The 21791-nt window shown below is 57.8% G+C and overlaps 1 protein-coding gene across 1 annotated transcript; it reads left to right on the forward strand.

Moving 5' to 3' along the window:
* The first annotated feature begins 10331 nt into the window (after positions 1–10331).
* On the forward strand, positions 10332–17423 carry ANGPTL4 (angiopoietin like 4). Its single transcript, XM_042829361.1, has 7 exons — positions 10332–10853; positions 11326–11436; positions 11906–12038; positions 15710–15823; positions 15915–16010; positions 16316–16591; positions 17149–17423. The coding sequence occupies exons 1-7, from the start codon at positions 10332–10334 to the stop codon at positions 17328–17330; spliced, it is 1434 nt and encodes a 477-aa protein (XP_042685295.1). The 3' UTR covers positions 17331–17423.
* Positions 17424–21791: the final 4368 nt, after the last annotated feature.

Here is a 21791-nt window from a genome sequence, read left to right on the forward strand (position 1 = left end):
GGCCATGGGTTGGCCATGGGTTGGCCATAGGATGGCCATGGGTTGGCTATGGGTAGCACGACCATTGAGTGGTGATGGGTGGCGGAGAGTGGAGATTGGCAGCAGTGGGTTGGTGATGGGTTTGTGATTGAAGGGATCAGGTTGGGGATGGGTGGCATTGAGTGCTGATGGATTAACGGTGGGTCTGTGACGAGTGATGATTGGTGTGGCGAGTTGTGATTGGCAGCAACAGGGTTGTGATGACTTTGTGATTGGTGGTGGGCTGGCCATTGGTGGCAATGAGTGGTGATGTGCTGGGGATGATGATGGCTGCCTGTAGTACCATGAGTCTTCCCAGATGTGGAGCAGAAGGGGCAAAAAGAAAGGTGATAGCTTGTTTGGGAATGGCTTCCTCTGGATGAAAACTTCATAACCATCCCTGGATAAAAATCTCCGTATTGCAGCACCCACAGCTTCTTTGTGGGGAAGGTGATCCAAAACAGTTCATTTCAAGTTCACTGACACTGAGACTGTGCCAGGGAGCTGCTGGGTTAAGGTTCAGAGGGGAAGGAACCTGTTTGTGCCCATGTGAGGAGCAGCACTGAGCTGAGCTGGGGCCAGACCTGTGGCTTCTGACCAGGCTGCGATATGAGCATGACTCCCAAGCAACAGCGAGTCGGCACCACGAGCCTGGCCAGCACATGATGCTTTCTGCTCAAAACAATGGTGTTGCAAGGCACAGCTTTAAAAACCTGTTGGGAAATAGTCCTGTGGGTGGCGGGGAAAGGAATAGCCTTCATCCAGTGATGCTTGAAAGCAAAAAAGTCCCCCTCCCAGCTTCTGCTCTGGTTTCGGCTCAGTGTGAAAACAAACCCTGTTTTTTTAGTTCATTTCCAAACTTAGCTAGCCCCAAGGCCCTGCGGGCAGATAAAGGCAGGTTTATTCCTTCCCCCTGTTTATGGCTCTGCTGGAACATGCTGCTTCTGTGAACATGACACCAAGGGAGCGAGGGGAAGGCTCAGCTTCACTCTCACCCACATCTGCCCATCTCAGCTCAGTGTCTCAGTGCAGGACCCACTCCTGGTCCTGGTTCCTGTGCCACCGGTGTGGGAATGTCACCGACTGGGAGACATCCTTTGCACTTCCTTGGCCACGTAGGCAGTGTTTGGTCCCATCCCAGCCCCAGGGCTCGTGTTGCAGCAGAGCCATGGGCTCGGGCTCTCACCAGCGCCATGCAGGCAGCACATTGCTCCTGGGGCTGTTGCAATGGCACGAGGCTGAGAGCTGTGTTTGCTTTGCTGGAACAGCATATCGCTGCTGACCGAGCTCTGCTTGCATCATCTCGATGGGGACAGGAGGGTGGTGCCCAGCCCCCACCCACAGAGCCAGGGGACAGGAGTGGGGAGAGGAGGGGATGAGGAGGGATGGAGGCTGCTGGCCCCAGGGTTGCGTTGGTCCAAGCAGGGATGGCATGGAGGCTTTCGTGGCTCTTTGTGAAGGCAGCCAGACTCACCCATACAGTGCTGGTGAGGGGAGGGATGCTGGAGAACTTTGGGGCTTCCAGCAGCACCACTGGGGTTCTCCATTAGCACCAGTGGGGCCCTCCATCCACCCCAGTGGGGTGCTGCAGTGTGGGAGGACTTGGACTAAATGATCCTGCAGGTCGTTTCCAACCTTGTGATTCTACGATTCTGCGATTCTGTGACTATATGAGTCATATTCTATGACTTCATGGTCCCCAAACTCAGCCCTGAGGTTGGGGAGCAGTGGGTCAGGGACACCCTGAGAAGTGCTGGACCCTGAGAGAGGGCAGAGAAGGAAATCAGAGATATGGTCAGGAAATAACAAACGTGAGTCAGCCCAGAAGCACGCGGGCAAGGGCAGTTTGGGGAAGCTAATCTGCAAGGAGATAACTGAGGAAATCAGGGAACAGCTCATCAGAGAACAACAGCATGCGGAGTTGCAGCACCCGCCGTGGTTCCTGTGCATCACACCCCAGGGCAGCGTGGGCTGGAGCACAGCAGCACCAGCCTTGGGGCTACAGGACACGGAGGATCCCGTGGCCCCCCAGATCCTGCCCTGGGCACTGATCCCCTCACAGACAGGGTGAGCCAGCCTGCTTTTAGTCCAGTGGAGATTAAGCTCTCTGGGGCCTAATGGCAATTCTTTTGGCAAGCGTTCAGCGAGCCTTAATCCATCTGATCTCTGCTCTGAAAGGATGAATTAGGCGCCTCTTGGAGCACCATGGGGAGCCCTGGCGAGGCGCAAGCTGCTGCGGGCTCCCTGGGGATGCCCTACATACAGCAACAAAGTGGTGGGGCACCTTTCCGCCTGGTGCTGCATCGCTGGGAGTCCTGGCTGGAGTGATGAGAGCAGTGATTTCGGGGCTCCACACCAGCAGCAGTGCCTGCCCACTCCTTTGGCTCACTCCGATGCCCAGCGATGTCCCCGGTCCCCATCTCAGGACTCCTGAGCACATCCCCGTGCGGTGCCACAACCCCAGCGCTTCTCCCACACCAGGCACAGATTCCTCCACCCTGCCTATCTGCAAACCCGTCCTGACAGCACTAATAATAACTGCACTAATTGCTCAGCTCTCCCATCTCTGCCTGATCCGTTTGGTCAGGTTTGGGGCTCGCTGTCGCAGTAACATCAATGAGGGTTGGCATTTTCCTCCCCGCCGCCGTCTGACACCTGCAGCAGTGTCTGGGACATGGGGCTCCGCAGTGCCACAGCCAAGGGCACCATGGATTGACCCAGGACAGGTGCCCACTGAGCACACCGAGCCCTCCCCACGAGCTCCCAGGCCATGTCCTGGCTGGGCTGCCTCCCAGAGCCACTCATCATGCGACACCTGGCCTTCTCAGTGGCCATCCATGCCAAAGCAGAGAGCAGGAGCTGGAAATTCCCCATTCCTCTGGATCAAAGCCACGTTGGCTGCAGGCATTAGGGGGCTTTGCTTGTTTCCAGCCCTGGTGCTCCTCGGGGACAGATGGCCCGGAGGCTCGCTGGGCTCCTGCATCAGCACCAGAACGGTGCTCACCTGGTTCTGTAATGGAGCCTTGAATTGTGGGGACGGATCAGTGGGGACAGTGGGGACAGGTTGGTACAACGTGAGAGGACACTGGGGAAGGTCCCACGGCTGTGGCAGCCCCAGGGGTGCATTGTGGCACAGGTGGCAGTGGTCCCACCATGAGCACCCATGGGTGCTGCCATGGCTGCCGGGTGCCCCTGCAGGAGAAATGCTGTGGGGCCGTGGCTCAGCCCCTCTGCTGTCCCCACTCCCAGCCCCAGCTCTGTTCGCTTTGCCCCAAGCATGCCTCATCCCGTGAGTCCTCTTCATTTGGAAAAGGAAATTTGGAAGAGGAACTGAATGAAGGCGCTGAGCAAGAATTAACTGAGAAGCAGAGAACAGAGCCGTCCGTTTGCGAGGTGGGCACGAAGCCCTGCAGGATCAGCCCAGCACTGCTGCAGCCATGCACTCCGGTTGTTCACCCCGGCTCTCCCCACCTCAGCTCTGACCACTGGCTGCCCTCGGGTCCGTTCACGCCCTGCAGACCCCCGCACACATTGCATCACTGGCTGAACACAGTTGCACACCATCCCCAAAGCGACATGCAGCTAAAAATGGGTAGAAAGTTTGATCTGAGCCCGCGCCAAGATTAATTTTTAATTGCTTCTAATTTCAGTCCAGCCTGACAGGAAGGTCGGGCGGCAGCTGTGGGGCGGGTTACCTGCGGGCAGCGCTCTGGCTGTGTACTTTTGGGATCTGAGGCTGGGCCAGCAGCGCTCAGAATCGGCCCCAAAGCACCGCGGGGTCACCCACGCAGTGCAGCTGTGGCCATGCAGTGCTGGGTCCCCGCGCTGCCCCTCCAGTGGATGCTTTGCTTTAGCACATTCAAACCATGAGCACGGCGTTAGGATTTGCCATTCAATCCCAAACAACTTCTGGGTCCATTCCCAGTGTCAGCGCCCCCTCCTTCCCAACCCACAGCCGTGCATTCGAGCAGAGGAGCGCTGTTGACTCTAGGGAAGCCCAGCAGCTCTGCTCGCATTCAGGGGAGGATCATTCCTCCCAGTGGGGATCCTGGCTGCTGTTAGGGTGAGCACGAAGCTCCTGGCCTGGCACCTTTCACAAAATCCCCCGAATGAGCCGCGCTCGTGCTGACAGTGCAAACATTTCTTCAAATAGCAAAGGTCGGCTCTTCCCTTTGGCGGCTATTTTTGGCCCTTTTGCTAAAGTCCAAGGTTAAAGGATGGTGTGCCAGCAGTGAGGATCCATCTCTCCCATGGGCTCAAGGCATCTCCAGCACTGGTGACCCCCAGAATCACGCCAGTGAGCTCCGAGCTCTGAAGCTGCGTTCATGCAGGGGCTGTGCAGGCACCCAGCACGGTGCTGCTTGCTCACCCTGAAGCTGTGGTGACGATCACAGTGCTGGGTCCCCATGCACACAGAGCATTGCACTGAGGCTCAGCATCACCCGGAGAGCAGTCGGTGTCATTGTGGTCACTCAGCAGCCCGTGGGGTCTGGGCCTGCTGCTGGGACCAGCTCAGGGCTGTGACACTGGCCCTGTTTGGAGCCGGGAGGTGCTGGCACCGACACAGAGATCTGTGCGTCCCAAACACCTCACGCTGTCTGTGCTGCTGAGCTGCAGCATGAAAAACCTCCGATAAAGACTAAAACATATGCACAGACCCTGCAGGAATGTGCCCTTGGTAAGGGGAGCTGCAGTCTGTCACCTCTCATCAGTCCCCCAGGCCCTGCTGTCCCTTCCCACCACCTGCTGATGTGACCATCTGCAGCAGCAGGAAATGTTCCCAGTTCCGGGATGCGTCACGGTGCAGCTTTCCTGTACGTGTGCCTCTCAGTGTGCCTTTGGGCTGGGTGTCACTGTTACCATGGCTGCTCCTGTGCGTGGCTGTGGATCCGGATGGAGAGTGAACCACGAACCGAGCCGGAAGGTGCTGGGCAGAGGTTTGGTTCTCAGCTGGGACTTTCAGGACTGTGCCAAAAATCCCATGTGTTTTTCCTTTTTGTTGGATGGATAAGAAGAAGGAGAAGGATAAAGATAAAGGGTATCCGCTCTGCCTGGCATTCCCATGGCCATCGCCCATGCTGTCCTGAGTCAACATTTCCCTTCCCGTGGGAAAAGCAGACGTGGTCCCATAGGGGCAGAGGGGGAGGCAGCATCCCAGGGTCACTGCTGCGGTCCATGGGTTCAGCACCAGACCCCGATCACCAGCCATTGGCACCCAGTGCTGGGCAGAGCCTTCCTTGGCACAGAGGTGACCCGGAGGGCAGCACTCGATGTGGCCAAAAAGTGGTTTGTGCTGTGCCAGCAGGCTGGGGGTCGTCGTCACCCGCAGGCACTGAGTGCTGCTGGAGGTCAGAGGGAGCCTTTGGGTGCCAGGCTGTTCTCAGTGCCTCCAGGTCTGGGCACTGCTCCTGCAAGGGTGGCCAAGGGGAGCTCACACAGCCCATGGTGCCCAGCAGGGCTGAGCCCAAACCCTGCCAGGCTGCAGTCATTTCCAGGAGCAGTGCTGTCCAAGCAGAGCAGCCTCTTGATAGCAGGTAGATGCCCCAAATTATTACCATCACCATCACCATCACCACTGCCATCGCCATCGCCAAGGCAGTCAAAGAATCACAGAATTCTTCTATGACTGTCCAAATTAAGACCATTGAAATTATAACCATTACCACCACCATCACCACCATTACCACTATGACCACCAACACCATCCCCACTGTTATTTAATACCCCGCTGTACCGATGAATGCAGAGTCTTTCACGGCACCGGCCAGGCCAGTGGCAAAAGCACCGAGGTGCCCATGTGCCCCATCGCCCCCTCAAGGAGCAGTGAAGCTGTGGCTGGGCACAGTGCAGCACTCAGCCCTGGGCTGGGATCAGTGGGGCTGGGAGCACACGGCGCGCTCCGATGCGCATCGCCCTCCTGGGGTGGATGAGCTGTGAGCCCAGGCAGGGAGAGCCGCTAATTGGAAACACATGTTGTTCCAATTGAGCGATGACTGTGAAAATAAGAGTCCGATTTCTCTGCCTGCTGAGCCTCCCATGTTCACCAAAGCCCTCCGGTTTCCTGGCAAGGGCGACCTTCTGCCCGCTGACCCAGCGCCGTCTGGGTGAGAAGCGCCGGTGGGAAATCCCTCTGACCTCCAACACAGCGATTGTTCCACTGCAAAACCTAAATTTATCCCCAAAGCGGTGACGGCACAACTCACACATGGCCCATTCCCCTCTCCTTGGAGTCTCCCTCACGTCGGCTGTTTGTAACCATAAGGGCACGCCGGGGCTGAGCAGCAGGAGGAGGAACTGCCTTTGAGTTCAGGCAGGGCCGAACTTTCACACAATGACCTGGGGGTCAGCGTGGGAAGGAGCGGGATGGAGAAAGGCAGAGAACAAAGGCGCCCGTGGCTGGAGCTGCCCGCTGCTGGTGTGCAGCCAGATGTGCTGGGGGAGCTGACGGCGCAGTGCCTGGAAGAGAGGCTGAGAGGAAGGCAATGCGAAGCGGTCATGGAAAGGAGAAATCCGGGGGAGAAAGGAGCACAGAGCCAAGTGGTGTGAGAAATGGAAGCAGTGCAGGGATGGGCGCAGTCCCGGCACTGCCTGTGGGATTTCCTGGTGCAGAAGTGGGGGTTGGTGCCCTCACACCCTACATGGGGGGAGCCGGGGTGGGGAGAGGGATTGGAAAGAGGATGGAGTTGAGAATGGGGTTTGGAAAGAGGAGGGGGGTAGGGATGGATGTGGTAATGAGGATGGAAATGGCAGTGGAAATGGGGATGGGGAGGTGATAGAGATGAGGGTGAGGATGGGGATGGGATGGGAATGGGGGTTTGAAAGAGGATGGGAGTGGGTACGGGGATTGGAAAGAGGTTGGGGGATTGGGGATGAAGATGGTAATGAGGATGGGATAAGGATGGCTTTGGGGATGGGGAGGTGATAGGGATGGGGATGGAGTTGGAAAGAGGACGAGGGTAGAGATGGAGATGGGGATGGAGAGGTGATGGGAATGTGGATGGGATGGGGCTGGAAAGAGGATGGGTGGGGGTGGAGATGGTAGTGAGGATGGGGTGGAGATGGAGAGGGGGTGGTAATGGAGTTGGGGAGGTGATGGGGATGGAATGCAAATGGGGGTAGGAAAGAGAATGGGAGAGATGGTAATGAGGATGGGATGTGGAGGTGATAAGGATGGAGATGGGGACAGAGATGGGGATGGGGGTGGAGTGGGGTGAGGATGGGGGTGGAGTGGGATAGGGATTGGAAAGAAATTGGGGGAGTGGGGATGGAGATGGTAATGAGGATGGGATGAGTATTGGGATGGAGATGGGGAGATGATAGGAATGGGGATGAGGATGAGGATGGGATGGGAATGGGGTTGGAAAGAGGATGAGGGTGGGGGATGGAGTTGGGGATGGGATGGGGATGGGGTTTGGAAAGAGGATGAGGGGTGGGGATGGAGATGGTCGTGAGGATAGGGTGGAGATGGAGAGGTGATGGAGACAGGAATGAGAATGGGGAAGAAATGGGGATGTGATGGAAGTGGGGATGGGGAGGTGATGGGATCTAACCTGGGGATGGGGCTGATAATGGAGACGGTGACTGCAATAACGATGGGATGGGGGTGATGATACAGAGGGTGCCCTGTGCCTGCAGAGATAGATACCCCTAAAATTAACAACAATTAACTGCTTTCGACCCTGTTGGGGCCAGGGGATGAACCCAATGGAACAGGCAGAGACCTGGAAGACACCACCAAGTGCCCTGCTGCTCCCTGGGCTGCTGCGAGGTCCCAGAGGCTGCAGGATCTGCTGGGCTTGGACCCCTTACAGGATCTGTCCTGGGTGGGGGCTGTGTGGTTCTCTATCCCCACAGCCAAAGGAAAGAGACAGCATCACCCTCGTTACGTCAGTGCCACCCTTATGTCCTGTGTGCCAGCAAACTCCAGCCCTGCCCAGCACAGCCCAGGGAGCAGCCAGCCGTGCTGGAGCCTCTTTACCATGCAGGGCAGAATGGGGTGCTGGAAATACACTGAGAGCCACCAGACTCCATTTTAAGCTCTATTTAAAGTTGCATGCAGCTTCCCATTACTCCATTCCCATTCACAGGTAGCTCGGGGCCTCAGAGAGGAGCTTTTCATTTTCGAGTGTTAAAAATTCATATATCTCAGGGCAAACTGGCATCGTCCCAATAGGAAAACACATCCCGAGTAAAATGCATAAATCATGCAGCTTCCGGAAGGGTTCGGGCTCCTCGCGTTGCCTCTCAACACAACCATTACAAATCAGCACTGCAGTTACGTTTGCTCCAGGACCCCACGTAACCCCGCTGCTCCCCAGGCTGCGATGTGGGACGAACTGTGATGTTGGGTAACGGCGGGGCAGGGAGCTGAGTTACTCACAGGATTCATTTACCGTGACATCATTAACCCGCAGGAATTGTCAACACGCGGAGCCGTGCTGCCCCGTTCGGCCCAATGGCTCCGGGCTCTGCGCTTCCCCGCTGCCGGGGCTCTGGGGGCGCTCCGAGCTCCGGCCCCGCGGGCACAGCGCTGCCTCCTTCCTGGGCGCCCAAAGGTGGCAGGACGGAGAGAAAGAGATTTTCCATAGCTTTGATTTTTGAGGGGGAGGGGAACCCGGCGCTGGTGCCGTGCAGGGCTGCGGTTGCCCCCCCAGCGCTGCCACCCCCCCGTATCCCAGGCTCCCACCGTGGTGACACACGGGGCCGAACGCGACCGCAACGGGCGCTTTTTGTTGTTGCAGAGCCGGGAGCGGTGCGGCCAAGGAGCGTGAATTCCTTCGTGGGGAGGAAAAAAAGAAAGAAAGAAAAAAACAAACCAAAAAACACAGACAGAAAATCCCTCTAAGCCAGGGGAAGAGGCAGCGCCCGAGGGAAGAGCTGCTGACGGAGTCAAAGACGTTTGCAAATGAATGGAGGGGGATGAATGAGCTCTCAGAGGGGCATTCCTGGGGATGGGCTGCACTCAGAGGAGCGGGTCTCCTCCTCCACCCAGAGCGGCTCTGCTCGTAAGCCCCGAACCTACAGCACCCATGGGTGGGGGCTCCATGGGGGCAAGTGGCAAAGCTCAGGGAATGAGGGCAGCCAGGGTGTGGGTGGGACTGCCAGCAGGGGGGGATGGGGGTGGGAATGGGAATGGGAATGGGAATGGGAATGGGATGGGATGGGATGGGATGGGATGGGGATGAAGAGGGGATTGGATATGAAAATAGGAATGGAGATGGGAATGGAGACGGGAGTAGGAATGGGAATGGGGATGGGATGGGGTGGGATGGGGATAGGAATTGTAATGGGGATGGGATGGAGATGTGTGTGTGGGAGGGTGGGAATGGAGATGGAGATGGGATGGGGGTGGAGATGGGAATGGGAATGGGAATGGGGATGGGGATGGGGATGGGGATGCGGATGAAGATGGAGATGGGAAGAGGGATGAGAATGGGAATGAGGATGGAGATTGGGGATTGGAATGGGAATAGGGATGCAGTGGGGAAGAGATGGGGATGGAGATAGGGATGGGAATGGGATGATCAACAAATGGAAATGGGGATGGGAATGGGGCAGGAGTGGGGAAGAGATGGGATGGGCCAGGGAAGGAATAGGAATGGCAGTGGGAACGGGGATGGAATAGGAATGGGGATGGGGTGAGGAAGAGATGAGGATGGAGAAAGGGATGGGAATGTGATGGGTAAGGAATGGAAATGGAGATGGGAATGGGAGGGAATGGGATGGGGATGAGGATGGGGAAGAGATGGGTATGGGGTTTGGATGCAGAAATGGTGGGGGTGGGGAGAGGGAAGGAATAGGAATGGTGATGGAATGGGGAAGGGGTGAGGATGGAGATAGGGATGAGAATGGGATGTGGAAGAAATGGAAATGGTGGTTGGGTATGGATGGAATTTGGAAATAAGGATGAGGGTGGGGAAGAGACAGGATGGAGAACGGATGGGATGGGGAAGGGACGGGGGTGAGGTTTGGACGGCAAAGTAGTGGCGATGGGGACGAGATGGAGAGGGGACAGACAGCAATGCCAGGCACGGTCAGGGCGCGGCTCACAGGGGAGCGGCCGGGCTGCCCCGGGTGGATTCTCGGAACCTGGTCCGTAAGGGTTTGGGGGGGGGATGAGCCGGGGCTGCTCGGCTGGGGCTGCGGGAAGGGCTGGGGTTGGGCTCGGCGCAGGGAAGGCGAACAAAGCGGCGGGGAAGGGCGGCGCGGGGCGGGCGCGGGGCGGGCATTCCCCGCAGCGATGCGCGGCTCTCCGCCCGGGTGCCGATAAAAGGGGCGGCGCGGCGGCCGGGCGCGCATCGGGACCGGCGGTCATGCAGCTCTCCGGGGCAGCGCTGCTGCTGTGCGCCGCGGCGGCGGGGATGGCGGCGGGACCCGCACCGGGAATGGGCCGAACCGGGACCGAACGGCGGCCGGCGGCGGGCGGCAAAGAGCGGAGGGCGCAGTTCGCCTCCTGGGATGAGGTGAACGTGATCGCCCACGGGCTGCTGCAGCTCGGCCACGGCTTGAAGGAGCACGTGGACAGGACCAAGGGGCAGATGCGGGAGCTCGGCAGCCGCCTGAGCGCCCACAACAGCTCCATGGGGCGGCTGCTGCGCCAGGCTCGGGAGACGCAGGAGCAGGGAGAGCTGCTGCGGGCCAGCGTGCGGGAGCTGGAGGGCCGCGGGCGGCAGCTCTTCAACCTCTCCGAGACGCTGCGGCAGCGGTTGGAGGAGGTGGCGGCCGACAAAGCCGAGATCCAGGGCCGGCTGGAGCAGCTGGAGGGCCGCGTGCGGCAGGCGCTGCAGGCGCGGCCGGCGGAGAACCAAAGCTCCAAGGACCTGGGAGCGCTGCAGGTGGGCGCGGAGCGGAGACGCGGAGGGCTCCGGGGGGACCCGACCCGATGGGCGTAACGGGGGAGACCCGAGGGAGCGGCCCCTGGGGATGGAGGGGGACCCGAATCGAGCGGGAGCGGTGGGAACGGGAACAGCGGAGCTGATGGGACCCGACCCGATGGGGCACCGGGAGCGACCCGGAGAAACGGGGATGGGAGGGGACCTCACCCGAGTGGGAGCACCGACCCCATCGCAGCGCTCCGGGTGGAGCGGGGCACCGGGGACCCGACAACCCTCCCAACACACAGGGGGACCAACCCTGCTGGGACACGGGGAGCAGCACGGAGGGAACCGACCTGCCCAGGGCACTGGGAGCACCCGACCTGGGGACACTGGGAGCTGCCCGCGGGGACCTTGCCCTGGTGCTCCGTGCCATGCGTGCACGGGCTGCGCCCGTGGCTGTGGGGTTCACTGGGCTCTTCCTCCCCTGCAGACCCTGATGGATGCCCAGAACTCGAGAATTGAGGAGCTCCTGCAGAAGATCAAGCAGCAGCAGTACAAGCTGGACAAGCAGAATCTGCAGATTAAAAGCCTGCAGAGCAAGGTGAGCTCCTGCCCAGCTCCTAGGAGCACAACAAGCTCCTGTCCCTTGCAGCCAGCTGGCACAAAGCATCAGTGGCAGAAGGAGCAGCACTGCTGCTGTGCCCTGGCTTCAAGTGTCCTCTGAAGGACGTGGCCCTGGTCCCTGTACCGCAGTGCTGGTGCACATGTAGTGAAAAAAATAAGCCAAATGAAACAGAATTGGGAGCTTCCAGAGAATTGGCACTGGGAAATGTGAAACATTCGTGTATAGGGACCAAACCTCTCTGTGTTGGTCCATTTAGTTTATCTGCAGAATAAACTCATTAGCGTGGGTGTGAAAAACCACAACTTGCCCCAGATTCCTCCTGTTCCTCAAGCTTTCTGGGCAAGCCCAGCCCCAGCTCTGGTCTGGAATTCTTGGGCAGCAGTGCTGAGAATGAGCTGAGATAAAACCGTTCCAACTTGCAGCTTCTGGATTTTTTGTTTTTCAGGTCAACCTGCTGATCCCTTTACATCTGAAGGACAACAAAACACAGTCTCCAAAGTGGAAGATAAACCCAAAGAAAAGCTTCAGCCACACCAACCAGAGCCATAATGTGAGCGTGGAGCCCGTGCTGCCACACAGTGAGTATCAACGTGTGCTGCCCTGCTTCGCCTTGCAGGAGCACAGCAGCAGCAGTTGCAGCCATGCAGAAACAAAAGGTTCAGTTGTCCCGGTTCAGGGTGTGAGATCTGTGTGCAAAACCAGGGCTTGGGGGCTGGGCCAGACTGGGGGAGAGCTGGAACAGGGGTAGGACCCGACCATTGGGATCAGTGTTAGTCCAGATGGAATTCAGGGGTTTAAGGGGAATTTTTCTGCCTGATGTTAAGAATGCAGTGAGAAGCAAAGAAGCTCTGAGAGCAGCTATTTGTTTCTGCTCTTGGAGTTGGCTTCTGTTCCCCTGCTGTCAACTGTCCCCGGGGTGCAGGGGAGCAGCAGGACGGTGCCCAGGACCACGATGTGCAGTGAGGTCTGTGCGCATCCCTCTTCCTCTGCTCACATTTGGGTCTCGTAGACAAAAAGGACAGGTGCCTCAGCTTGCACTGCTCAGAGTGCAAAGCAAACACCTGGGAGCAGAGGAGCTGGAGGCTGGGAAACGTGCAAGGCAGTGTCATATCTGAATCCTCCCCGTTGTGCCGGGTGCATCCTCCTGCTGGTGGGGTCGGAGGAGCAGCACCGAGCAGCATTTCTGTGCCGTCCCTGTTGTGCTGCAGCCGGGAAGCAGCGGTCCTGCAGAGGTCACTGCAGGGAGCAGCTGCTCTGCTGTTGTGTCAGCTCAGTCGCGGCGCTGGGGAAGCGTCTGTGCAGCTGTCTGGGGATGTCCAGCCTGAGCCAAACAGGGCGAGAATCCACAGGGAATCCTAGGGGTTAGCACAGGGGAAAGCACACGCGGGTTTGTGTGTGCAGAGCTGTCAGTGGCATGCCTCAGCACGGCGTGAGCAAAACAAAGCCTGGGCAGTAAGCAGAGAGCGATGCGGTGCTCCAGAGCCCCGTCCTGCAGCAGGGCTGTGTGCTGCTTCCCTCGCTCCAAGCGGGGCTGTTGAGCTGGAGGATTGTTCTCCCAGCTCTCTGCTTTGTGATTCACCCTTAGCAGCGTCTCCTGCCCTGCTCTCAGGTCTGGGTTGTGCCGAAGGCGCAGTGTGAGGCAGCGGCTTTGCTAGTTACTGGTGTCAGACTCGGGCCTCTGTGCTGGCTGCTGGCTGCAGCTGTGGGGCGCAGAGAAGACCCACGGCCCGTGGGGACGGTGTGAGGGAAGGGTGTGAGCTCAGCACCATGTGCCCTGCAGCTCCCATCAGCATCCCCACGCGCCAGGCATCCCTCCATCTATCAGTGCTTCCTCCCCGCCCTGCAGAGCCCTCCGCTCCCTTGCGCTCTCCTGATCCCTGTTGTTGATATCGCCGTCAGAAAACAAATTGGCTTCCTTTCATTACCAAGCTGAGTCGAGTTTTCTGGCAAAGCTTAAAGCAGACGATACCCCGGCAGGCCGGCCCCGTGCCCCCTGCCTGGGGGGCTCGCAGTAGCGCTTCTCCTTGTGCCTGCGGCTGCTCCCTGCCCGATGTCAGGGATCAGCAATGAACTCCACCAGCAGAGTTTTCAAAAAGACCCTTTCATTCGCATCCAGCGAACACGAGTTTTTTTTTGGGGCCAGGGATGGCAGCGCGCCAAGCATGTGAAAGTTGAAGGTTTGAAGCAGCCTGGAGAGTGAAAGGTTTAATCGCTCACAGAAAGAGGATCACATCTTTAGGCAGAGGCTGTGCGCTCTGGCAGCCGGCCCAGTAGGGGAAGGGTAAAGCCCCACTCTCCCCGTGGCGCCGGGACTCCAAAATAATGGGGTTGGGGCTGGCGGGGGGCAGGAGATGCAGACAGCTGGGGGGGGGGGCAGGGGGGGCACGCCCTGCCTGCAGACAGCTCTGTGTTTATCCCGGGTTGGTGACCTCTGTGTGCCTGGAGATCTGCTGGGTGAACAGGGTGCCGTGCCTGGGGCTGCTCCAGCAAGCTGTGCTGGTTAGGAGTCTTGTTTGGCTGAATAAAGAGGGAGGGAAAGGAAAACATGCTGAGCAGCCAGGAGGTCTTCTTGTTTTGCCAGTGCCATACGGGTGTGCAACGCAAACTGGAGCGAATGAGTTTGTTCCTCAAACAAAGATTGAGCTGAGGCTGTTCAAGCAGCTGCATTTCATTCAGCTGCTCAAAAAAGTCCCCGTTGCACTGGGAGAACAGAAGAGAGAAAGAGCGCAATGTGTTTGGCCAGAAATCAGCGGGGAGGAGGGGGGAGAAGAGAACAACCAGGGGGCAGGGCTGGCTAATGCACAGGGAATCGTACCTGAGCGCTCGCTGGGCTCCATCATTGCTGGGAGGAGGTGAGGAGTTGCTGCATCTGCATGAGCCACTCTTGCTGGGCATCACCTAAGGGGCTCCTTCCCCTGAGCCCCCTCTGGCTTCTCTGGCTGCTTTTATTACTTAGAAAGTGAGCAGAGTGATGCTGGGTGCTTTGTGTGCTGTGATGCACAATGCTTGCCATGGCTTTGGTGGCACCCAGCGCTCTGTTGGTGTCTGTGGGGGGGGTCACAAAGGATGCTGCAGGCAGTGCTGGAGCCCATCAGTGGGCCTGCAGGGGTCCTCACACAGAGCAGTGCTGGGGGCTGCAGTGGTGGGCATGGAGGGGGGGGGACATCTGAGGAGAGAAAAGTTCACAGCGGGGGGCTGATGGGGGAGGGGGGAAGTGGGTGAGAGGTGGCAGCGGGTGTCACATTGCCACCCCTCCTCCCCCCACTGCTGACCTTTTCTCCACGGCTGACTCCAGCCTCCCAAAGAGGAGGGGGCCGGGGTGATGCCCTGCAGGCAATGTCCTCCCCCCAAAGGCCCCATTCCCCTCTCTGGCTCTGGATGCAGCCCTGTGGCCACGCAGAGAAGCCTCCCTCCCTTCCCAGACTCCGTGGGCTGCTATTGCGGGCGAGGGACCCCGGTGCCCTGGGGGCACACGGTGAGGGCTGGCCTGGTGTTGGGGTCCCATCACCTCCCAGTGGCAGCTGTGAGCCTCACGCAGTCACCCCACACCCAGAGCTGCCTGGGGAACAGAGCAGCTTTGTGTGGGGTGATGGGGCCGGGGGCACCTGTCCCTGCACACAAAGAGCCCCTTGACGTGCCGGCACCCCACAGCCCAGAGGCTGAAGTCCCCTCACATCCTCCTTTGGCCTTTTGACTCTGGGTTTTGTAACAGGGCTGCTTTTTTTTTTTTTTTCTTCCTTTTTTTCTTTTTTTCCCCACCCCGTGTGCTGCGGGCGCTGGTTCCCGGATGGACTTTTATCAGTGCTGTTGTAACGGTGCTTTGCTGGCAGCTGGGGACAAAGTCCCCGACAGGCAGAAGGGGAGAAGTGGAAGCTCAGAGCCGTGAGGGGGGGGCGGGGGGAGGTGAAGCTTTCCTCTTGCAGGTGGTTGCTTGTGGGCCATCCCTGCAGGGCGCTGCGGGTGTCTGCCCTGCTGGGGAGCGTTCTGTCCAGCCCTGGGTCACTGCAGCCTGGCCCCGTGCCCGGCTTCTCTCTTGGACGGGAGCCCGAGGAGCTGCCTTTGGAGCAGTGGGAAGATATTGGGTCACTGGCGTTCAAAGCTCTGCAGAGCCAGGGATTCATCTCAGCACGCATCCGATGCTGATGTGTGCGGCTCCCGTCGAGCTGCGCGTGCGGGGCTGTGTCAGGAGCAGCAGCCGGGCTGTGGGTGTGGGGCCGACCTCTCAGACTCTTTTCCCTTCTTCCAGCAGAGCTCCCAGAGGACTGCCAGCAGCTCTTCCTGGCTGGGCAGCAAAGCAGCGGGGTCTTCCAGGTGCAGCCCTCAGGGTCCCAGCCCTTCAAAGTCTACTGTGACATGACTGCAGGTACAGCGGAGGAGATGCCGTGCATCTCGCAGTGCTTTGCACGGTGCTCTTGCCAACAGCAGCCCTGAAATGTGTCTTTTCCCCCCTGCAGAAGGTGGCTGGACGGTGATCCAGAGGCGTACAGATGGCTCTGTGGACTTCGACCAGCTTTGGGATGCCTACAAGAATGGCTTTGGAGACCTTCATGGTAGGTGGATGGTGGCATCTGTCTTAGCACAGGACATGTGATAACTTAATTAGGACAATTAATTCCCCCTCACCTCCTCCTGTAGACCTCCATGTGCAGGAGCAGTGTTGGGATGAGGAGGGGGGGGACACTGCTGGCACCCCCAGAGCATTTGTCTCTCTGACTGGTCCTGCACATGCAGACAGCGACTCAAAAGCTTCAGGGTCTGGGTCTGAGGTCTTTCTTGCCCTTGAATCCTGTTTGTATATCTGTTCTGCACCACATCTCTGTATCCCTGGGACCACAGAAGACCATCTGTGTTTCAGGTGACTTCTGGCTGGGCTTGGAGAAGATCCATCACCTGGTCCAGGAGGGAAGGTACAACCTCCTGATTGAGCTGGAAGACTGGGAGGGAAACTCCCAGGAGATTCAGTTTGAGTTCAGCCTCGGTGGGGAGAGCACAGCCTACACACTCAACCTGCTGGGACCTCTGTCTGGAGAACTGGAAAATGCCATTGGGGACTTTAGGCAGCTGCCCTTCTCCACTCGGGATCGTGACCACGATCTCAAAGCGGACACAAACTGTGCCAAGCACCTCTCAGGTCAGTGTGGGCTCTTCCTCTTCCAAGGGATCATAGAATCCTAGAATGGCCTGGGTTGAAAAGACCGCAATGATCATCCAGTTCCAACCCTCCCGCTATGTGCAGGGTCACCAACCACCAGACCAGGCTGCCCAGAGCCACATCCAGCCTGGTGTGTGATGTGCCATTTCCCTCCTGCCCTGGGAGGTAGCTGTGGTTGGGCAGCCATGGATCAATTCAGCCCTTTGATGCTGAGCCTGTGTTGCTCCCAGCATCCTGGGATTGCTGCAGGAGGGGTCCTTGGGAGGAGCCATGCAGATACAGGGAGGGATGCTGAAGCCATGTAGGGATCATGGCTCAGGTCTTGGCCAAGCATCTGTCTTTGTGACAGCTTTGCTGGCTGCCAGCTTGTCTGGATCCATACGGAGATCACCAGTAGATGGGATTCCTCAAGGGTTTACGAGGCCCTGTGAGCTCCCAAAGCCCTGAAGCGTGGGGGAAATGGGGACAGCAGCTGCCTTGAGGGTGGGTTTGATTCTGGACAAGTGCTGTGTGTTAAACCCTGCTCTGCATTGCAGGTGGGTGGTGGTTCAGCACCTGCGGCCACGCCAACCTCAATGGGAAGTACTTCCGCTCCATCCCTCGCCAGAGGCACGAACGCAAGCAGGGCATCTTTTGGAAGACTTGGAAGGGCAGATACTACCCTCTGAAATCAACCACCATGAAAATCCAACCCACAGTGCTGGAAGCAGAGCCCTAAAGCTGCCGTTTCAGACTTGACCTTTCCAGCGGAGCGCGGTCGCGAGCTCCATCAGTTGGTGTTTACAGGAAACAAACCCACCCTCCCCATGGAGACCCCCGAGGTGTGTTTCTCTTTGCTGGCGCAGTGCAGCTCTTCATTCAAGTAAAGCAGCTCCATGTCACTGAAGCCCCCGGATGGGGGTTTCCAAAGCAGGAGGTTGACCTCCAGAGCATGCCGGGGGTCGGGCCGCCCGCCCGCCTCGAGCCCTGCAGTGGTCGCTGCAGCCTTCTGGTGCTTTCTGCCCTGTCTGAACACTTCCGTGCTGGGCTGGGATGAAGGAAAGCATGGGAGGTTCTCTCACTGCCCTGCACCCAGTTGGGTGCTGAGCCTCGCCGTGTCCCACCTCTCACTGTTGACCCCACGTGTGACCTGTGAGTGTCCCCAGCCCTCTTCCCCCACTCCTCAGCCACATGGGGTGGGAGCCATGGCAGCTCCATCTCATTTCTGCCTCACAGCCCTGCTCTGGTGACTCCAACCCAATGGGAATACAGAATCCTTAGAGGTGGAAGGGACCTCAGAATGCCACATAGTCCAACTCCCCTGCAATAAACAGGGACATGTGGGTGTCACTGGGAGGATGCGGGACTCCTCTGGGAGAAGGGCACCTCGAGCTCCCTCTGTTTCCCTGCCCCCAAAGCTTGAAAGCTGGCTGGAATTTGTTCAGAGCTGGGAAAAACGCTCACAGCTCCGGGAAGCGATGAGCAAGACGATGCAGGCAGCTGTGGGGGGGTGCTGGGGACTGAGTCATGGCTCAGCCTGGAGCTCAGCAGTGGGACGTGTGCTGGGACAACACGCGCATGGAGCAGCGCCCATCCATGGGAAACCAGTGTCCTGCTGCCAGCTGTGTGCTCTCACAGCCTGGAGCTCTCACAGCCTGGAGCAATGCCGTCTCCAAAAAGAGTCCCCATCCTTTGCACAGCCCCTCCTGCACACCCTAAAGGCCAGGGGACATCAGGGCTGCCCTGCACGAGCTGCACTGCCTGGCTGGGTGCAGCTCTGCCCTGGGATGGGTGAAACAGATCCCCAAAAACTGTTACGGGCCAAGCTGCCGTCTTGGGGCTTCCCAAGCATCCTGCCCTATTGAAGTCATATTGACTGCCGTGCTAGAGCTCCTAGCTGCTAAAAATTGTAAATAGCCTTTGTAGGATGTTGGATCTTTTTGATGAACTTCTCGTTCTAATTTGTTTCTGTATTTAAATGCAGTGTTAATGTGGTGTAATTTATAAGCGTCGGCGCTGGAAAACAACAGCTGTAGTTTGTGTATTTTAAACGTTTTTTTTGTTGGTGGTTTTTTGTTGGTTTTTTTTTTTTGTACTAAAATATCTTTTCTGAAAATGTCTTTTAATAAAAAGAAGCCTGTAAGTGTCCTGCCTGCATTATTTGCGTGACAGTGCACCAGTGGTTCTGTGGGAGAAGTGCAAGGATGTGCATTCAGATGCTTTGCTCAGCGGGTGCTTGGATTCTTATTGTCCTGACCACGTCCTGTGTGGAGCTGACAGTCCCACTGGGTTCCACTCTGCTTGGAGCTATCAGGCTCCATGTTTTTCTGCTGGAAATGAGGCCCTGGAGCAGCAGCCCTTATTCTCTGATGGCAAAACTTTGCACCAAAGCTACTGCCTGCAGCTGGCTGGATGCAAACACAATTGGAATTGTATGGACAGATAAAGGCAGACCTGACCAGGAGCTGCCCCAGCCAACAACAGCCTTGCAGCTGTTTGTACCATATATGCCAAGCAATATCCATCAGCTTGTAGGCAGCTATCACATGTGAAGGAATCTGGGGGTCCTTCAGTCTTCCCAGAGACAGATCCAGGCTGGTATTGAGGGCAGACAAAACAGCAACATCTCCATTTGAATGCAGATATCCTACTACAAAGCAGAAAGCAGCACCAAAACCCATCAAACCCACAGAACGGCTCATTCCAGGAGCGAGAGACAAGAGCCAGCACGGCTCGGGAAGTCCCTGGGAGCAGCTGTGCAAACACCTGCACACCTGGCCTGCCTGCTCCTGCTCCATCCAACCCCGGAGAAAACCGCAGGGTTAATGGCAGCCCCGAGCACAATTGCACAAGGAGCCCACTAGGCTGCCCCGTGCGATCCATCCGCTCCCCCTTGTGTTCAGAAATACATTTTTAATGCTCCGTTTGCTTAAGGCAGCAGCAGCAGCGTGCCGCGTTGTGCTCGGGATGCTGAAGTGGTCAGATTAACGAGGGGTGTCCATAGAATCACAGAACAGCCTGGGTTGCAAAGGAGCACAATGCTCATCAGTTCCAACCCCCTGCTGTGTGCAGGTCACCAACCAGCAGCCCAGGCTGCCCAGAGCCACATCCAGCCTGGCCTTGAATGCCTGCAGGGATGGGGCATCCACAGCCTCCTTGGGCAGCCTGTTCCAGGTTTGGCAGGATGCAGTGCTGTTTCTCCCTGCGAGGAGCTGCAGCTGCCATTGGGGTCCCTCTGCTCCAGGCCCCACAAACCCAGGGCCCTCGGATTCTCCCCTATCTTTGCAGCCCTTCTGGGGTTGCTCTTGGATGGTTCAATGCCCTTCTGACTTTGTGGGGCCCAAATCTGCACCTAGGGCTTGAGGTGCCTCCCTACAGACAGGCTGAGGGAGCTGGGCTTGTTCAGCATGGAGAAAAAAATGCTGGGGGTGACCTCAGTGCAGCCTGCAGTGCCTAAAGGGAGCCTGCAAACAGGAGGGGAATCAACTCTGTGCAAGGGGAGATGGCAGCAGGACGAGGGGAAATGGTTTGAATTGAGGGAGGGCAGATGGAGGTTGGATGTCAGGGGAAGTTCTGTGCTGTGAGAGCGGTGAGGGGCTGGAACAGCTGCCCAGAGAGGCTGTGATGCCCCGTCCATCCCTGGAGGTGTTCAAGGCCGGGTTGGATGGGGCCCTGGGCAGCCTGGGCTGCTGTGAAATGGGGAGGTTGGTGGCCCTGCGTGTGGTGGATTCACGACCCTTGGGGTCCCTTCCAACCCCGGCCATTCTGTGATTCTGTGAAAATATTGAAGCCCAATTTGGAAGGAGGGTTAAAGGAGCCCCCCAAGCCCCCTCAGCCCCCAGCCCGACAAACCCGGGCCCTCAGCCCCCTCCTCACGCACCCTCAGCTCATCCCCTCGTGCACGCTGTGACCACATCCATCACCGCTCGCACTGCGGCTCTCCGCAGCTCCGGATGGAGGACAGGCAGCTCCCTCCAGTGACAGCGGGAGAAACGGCGGCGAAGGACAGGCTGGAGCCGTGCTGGGAGCTGGGGAGCTCCGGGGGGGTCGGGTGGTGGCGGTGATACAGTCAGCATTAGCGATGCACACACAGGGTGCTCCTGTCACTCTTCCAAACTTACAGTGACCCTTCTTGGGTGGTGGGAGAAGAAAAGAAAGCGATTTTGATCCCAATTGAGAAGAAATAGCTTGTTTTATTATTTTTTCCTGCTAAAATCCATGCATGCCTCAGATTCAGCTCAGAACCCATTAAGCTGCTGCAGAGGACAAAACTAAGATGTTTTCCTCCTGCTGCTCCGATAAGACTGACAGCGAAGCGATGGAATTGAAGGGTCTTATTCAGCAGAGCAATGAGGAGCTGTTCTCTTCTCCCATCTTTCACCTGCCTGGGGTGGGAGATACTTTGCCATAGGGAACTCAGCGTGGGACCATTCCCCTCCCTGAGAGGTTCTGCACCATCCACCCCAGGGCAGCCCTGCTGCTGCCATTCTCTGCTCAGCGTTGTTTGCCCCATGGCCTGGCAGTGCTGTGGGCATCACCCAGTGGGGCCAAACTCACTGCAGTCCTGTGGGGATATGTGAATATCAATGGGAGAAAGCAACAACACGTCCCAGCAGATCCTGGTTGTTAAAGATCCCTTCTGTGCGGGTTAAAAGGCCAACGCCTAGTGGCTGTTTGTGAGCGCTGAGGCTGCAAAGGAAGGGTGAGAAGAAAGATTTACTCTCTGTTTCAACAGAAACCTCCATCTGTCTGAGAGGAATTTCTTGTGTGACCCTTGGTGAGGTTGGGAGGCAGCGTCTTTCCTAGAGCCTGCATCTGTGAATCCATTTCTTTCTTCCCCAGCTGCTTCCATGGCTTCTTATGCAATAGAGATGCCTACACACAGCACTGGGGCTGCAGTGTGTGTTTGCATCCATATCTCACCCCATTTTCAGATCAGTTTTCATACTGAGAATAATTTTCAGCCAGCAGGAGCCGGGTCCCAGCTCTGATGGGAGCTGTTAGCCTGATGCTGCCTGTTCCCATGCCCCCATACATTTATTAGCGTTTACACCAGAGAAGAGCAGCCCGTGAGAAGCCTCCCCCTGCCTGCCTGTGGTGTTCATGATTTGGGTGGGTCAGGAGCTGCACAGCCTGGGGGGGGTTGAGCTGATGCCTTCAGCATCTCCGCAGGGGGATGGCAATGAGCACAAAGCTTTTT

This window comes from Centrocercus urophasianus, unplaced genomic scaffold (genome assembly GCF_019232065.1).
Source record: "Centrocercus urophasianus isolate 14NV4802_14NV808 unplaced genomic scaffold, USGS_Curo_1.0 seq_308, whole genome shotgun sequence".
Taxonomy (NCBI): Eukaryota; Metazoa; Chordata; class Aves; order Galliformes; family Phasianidae; genus Centrocercus; species Centrocercus urophasianus.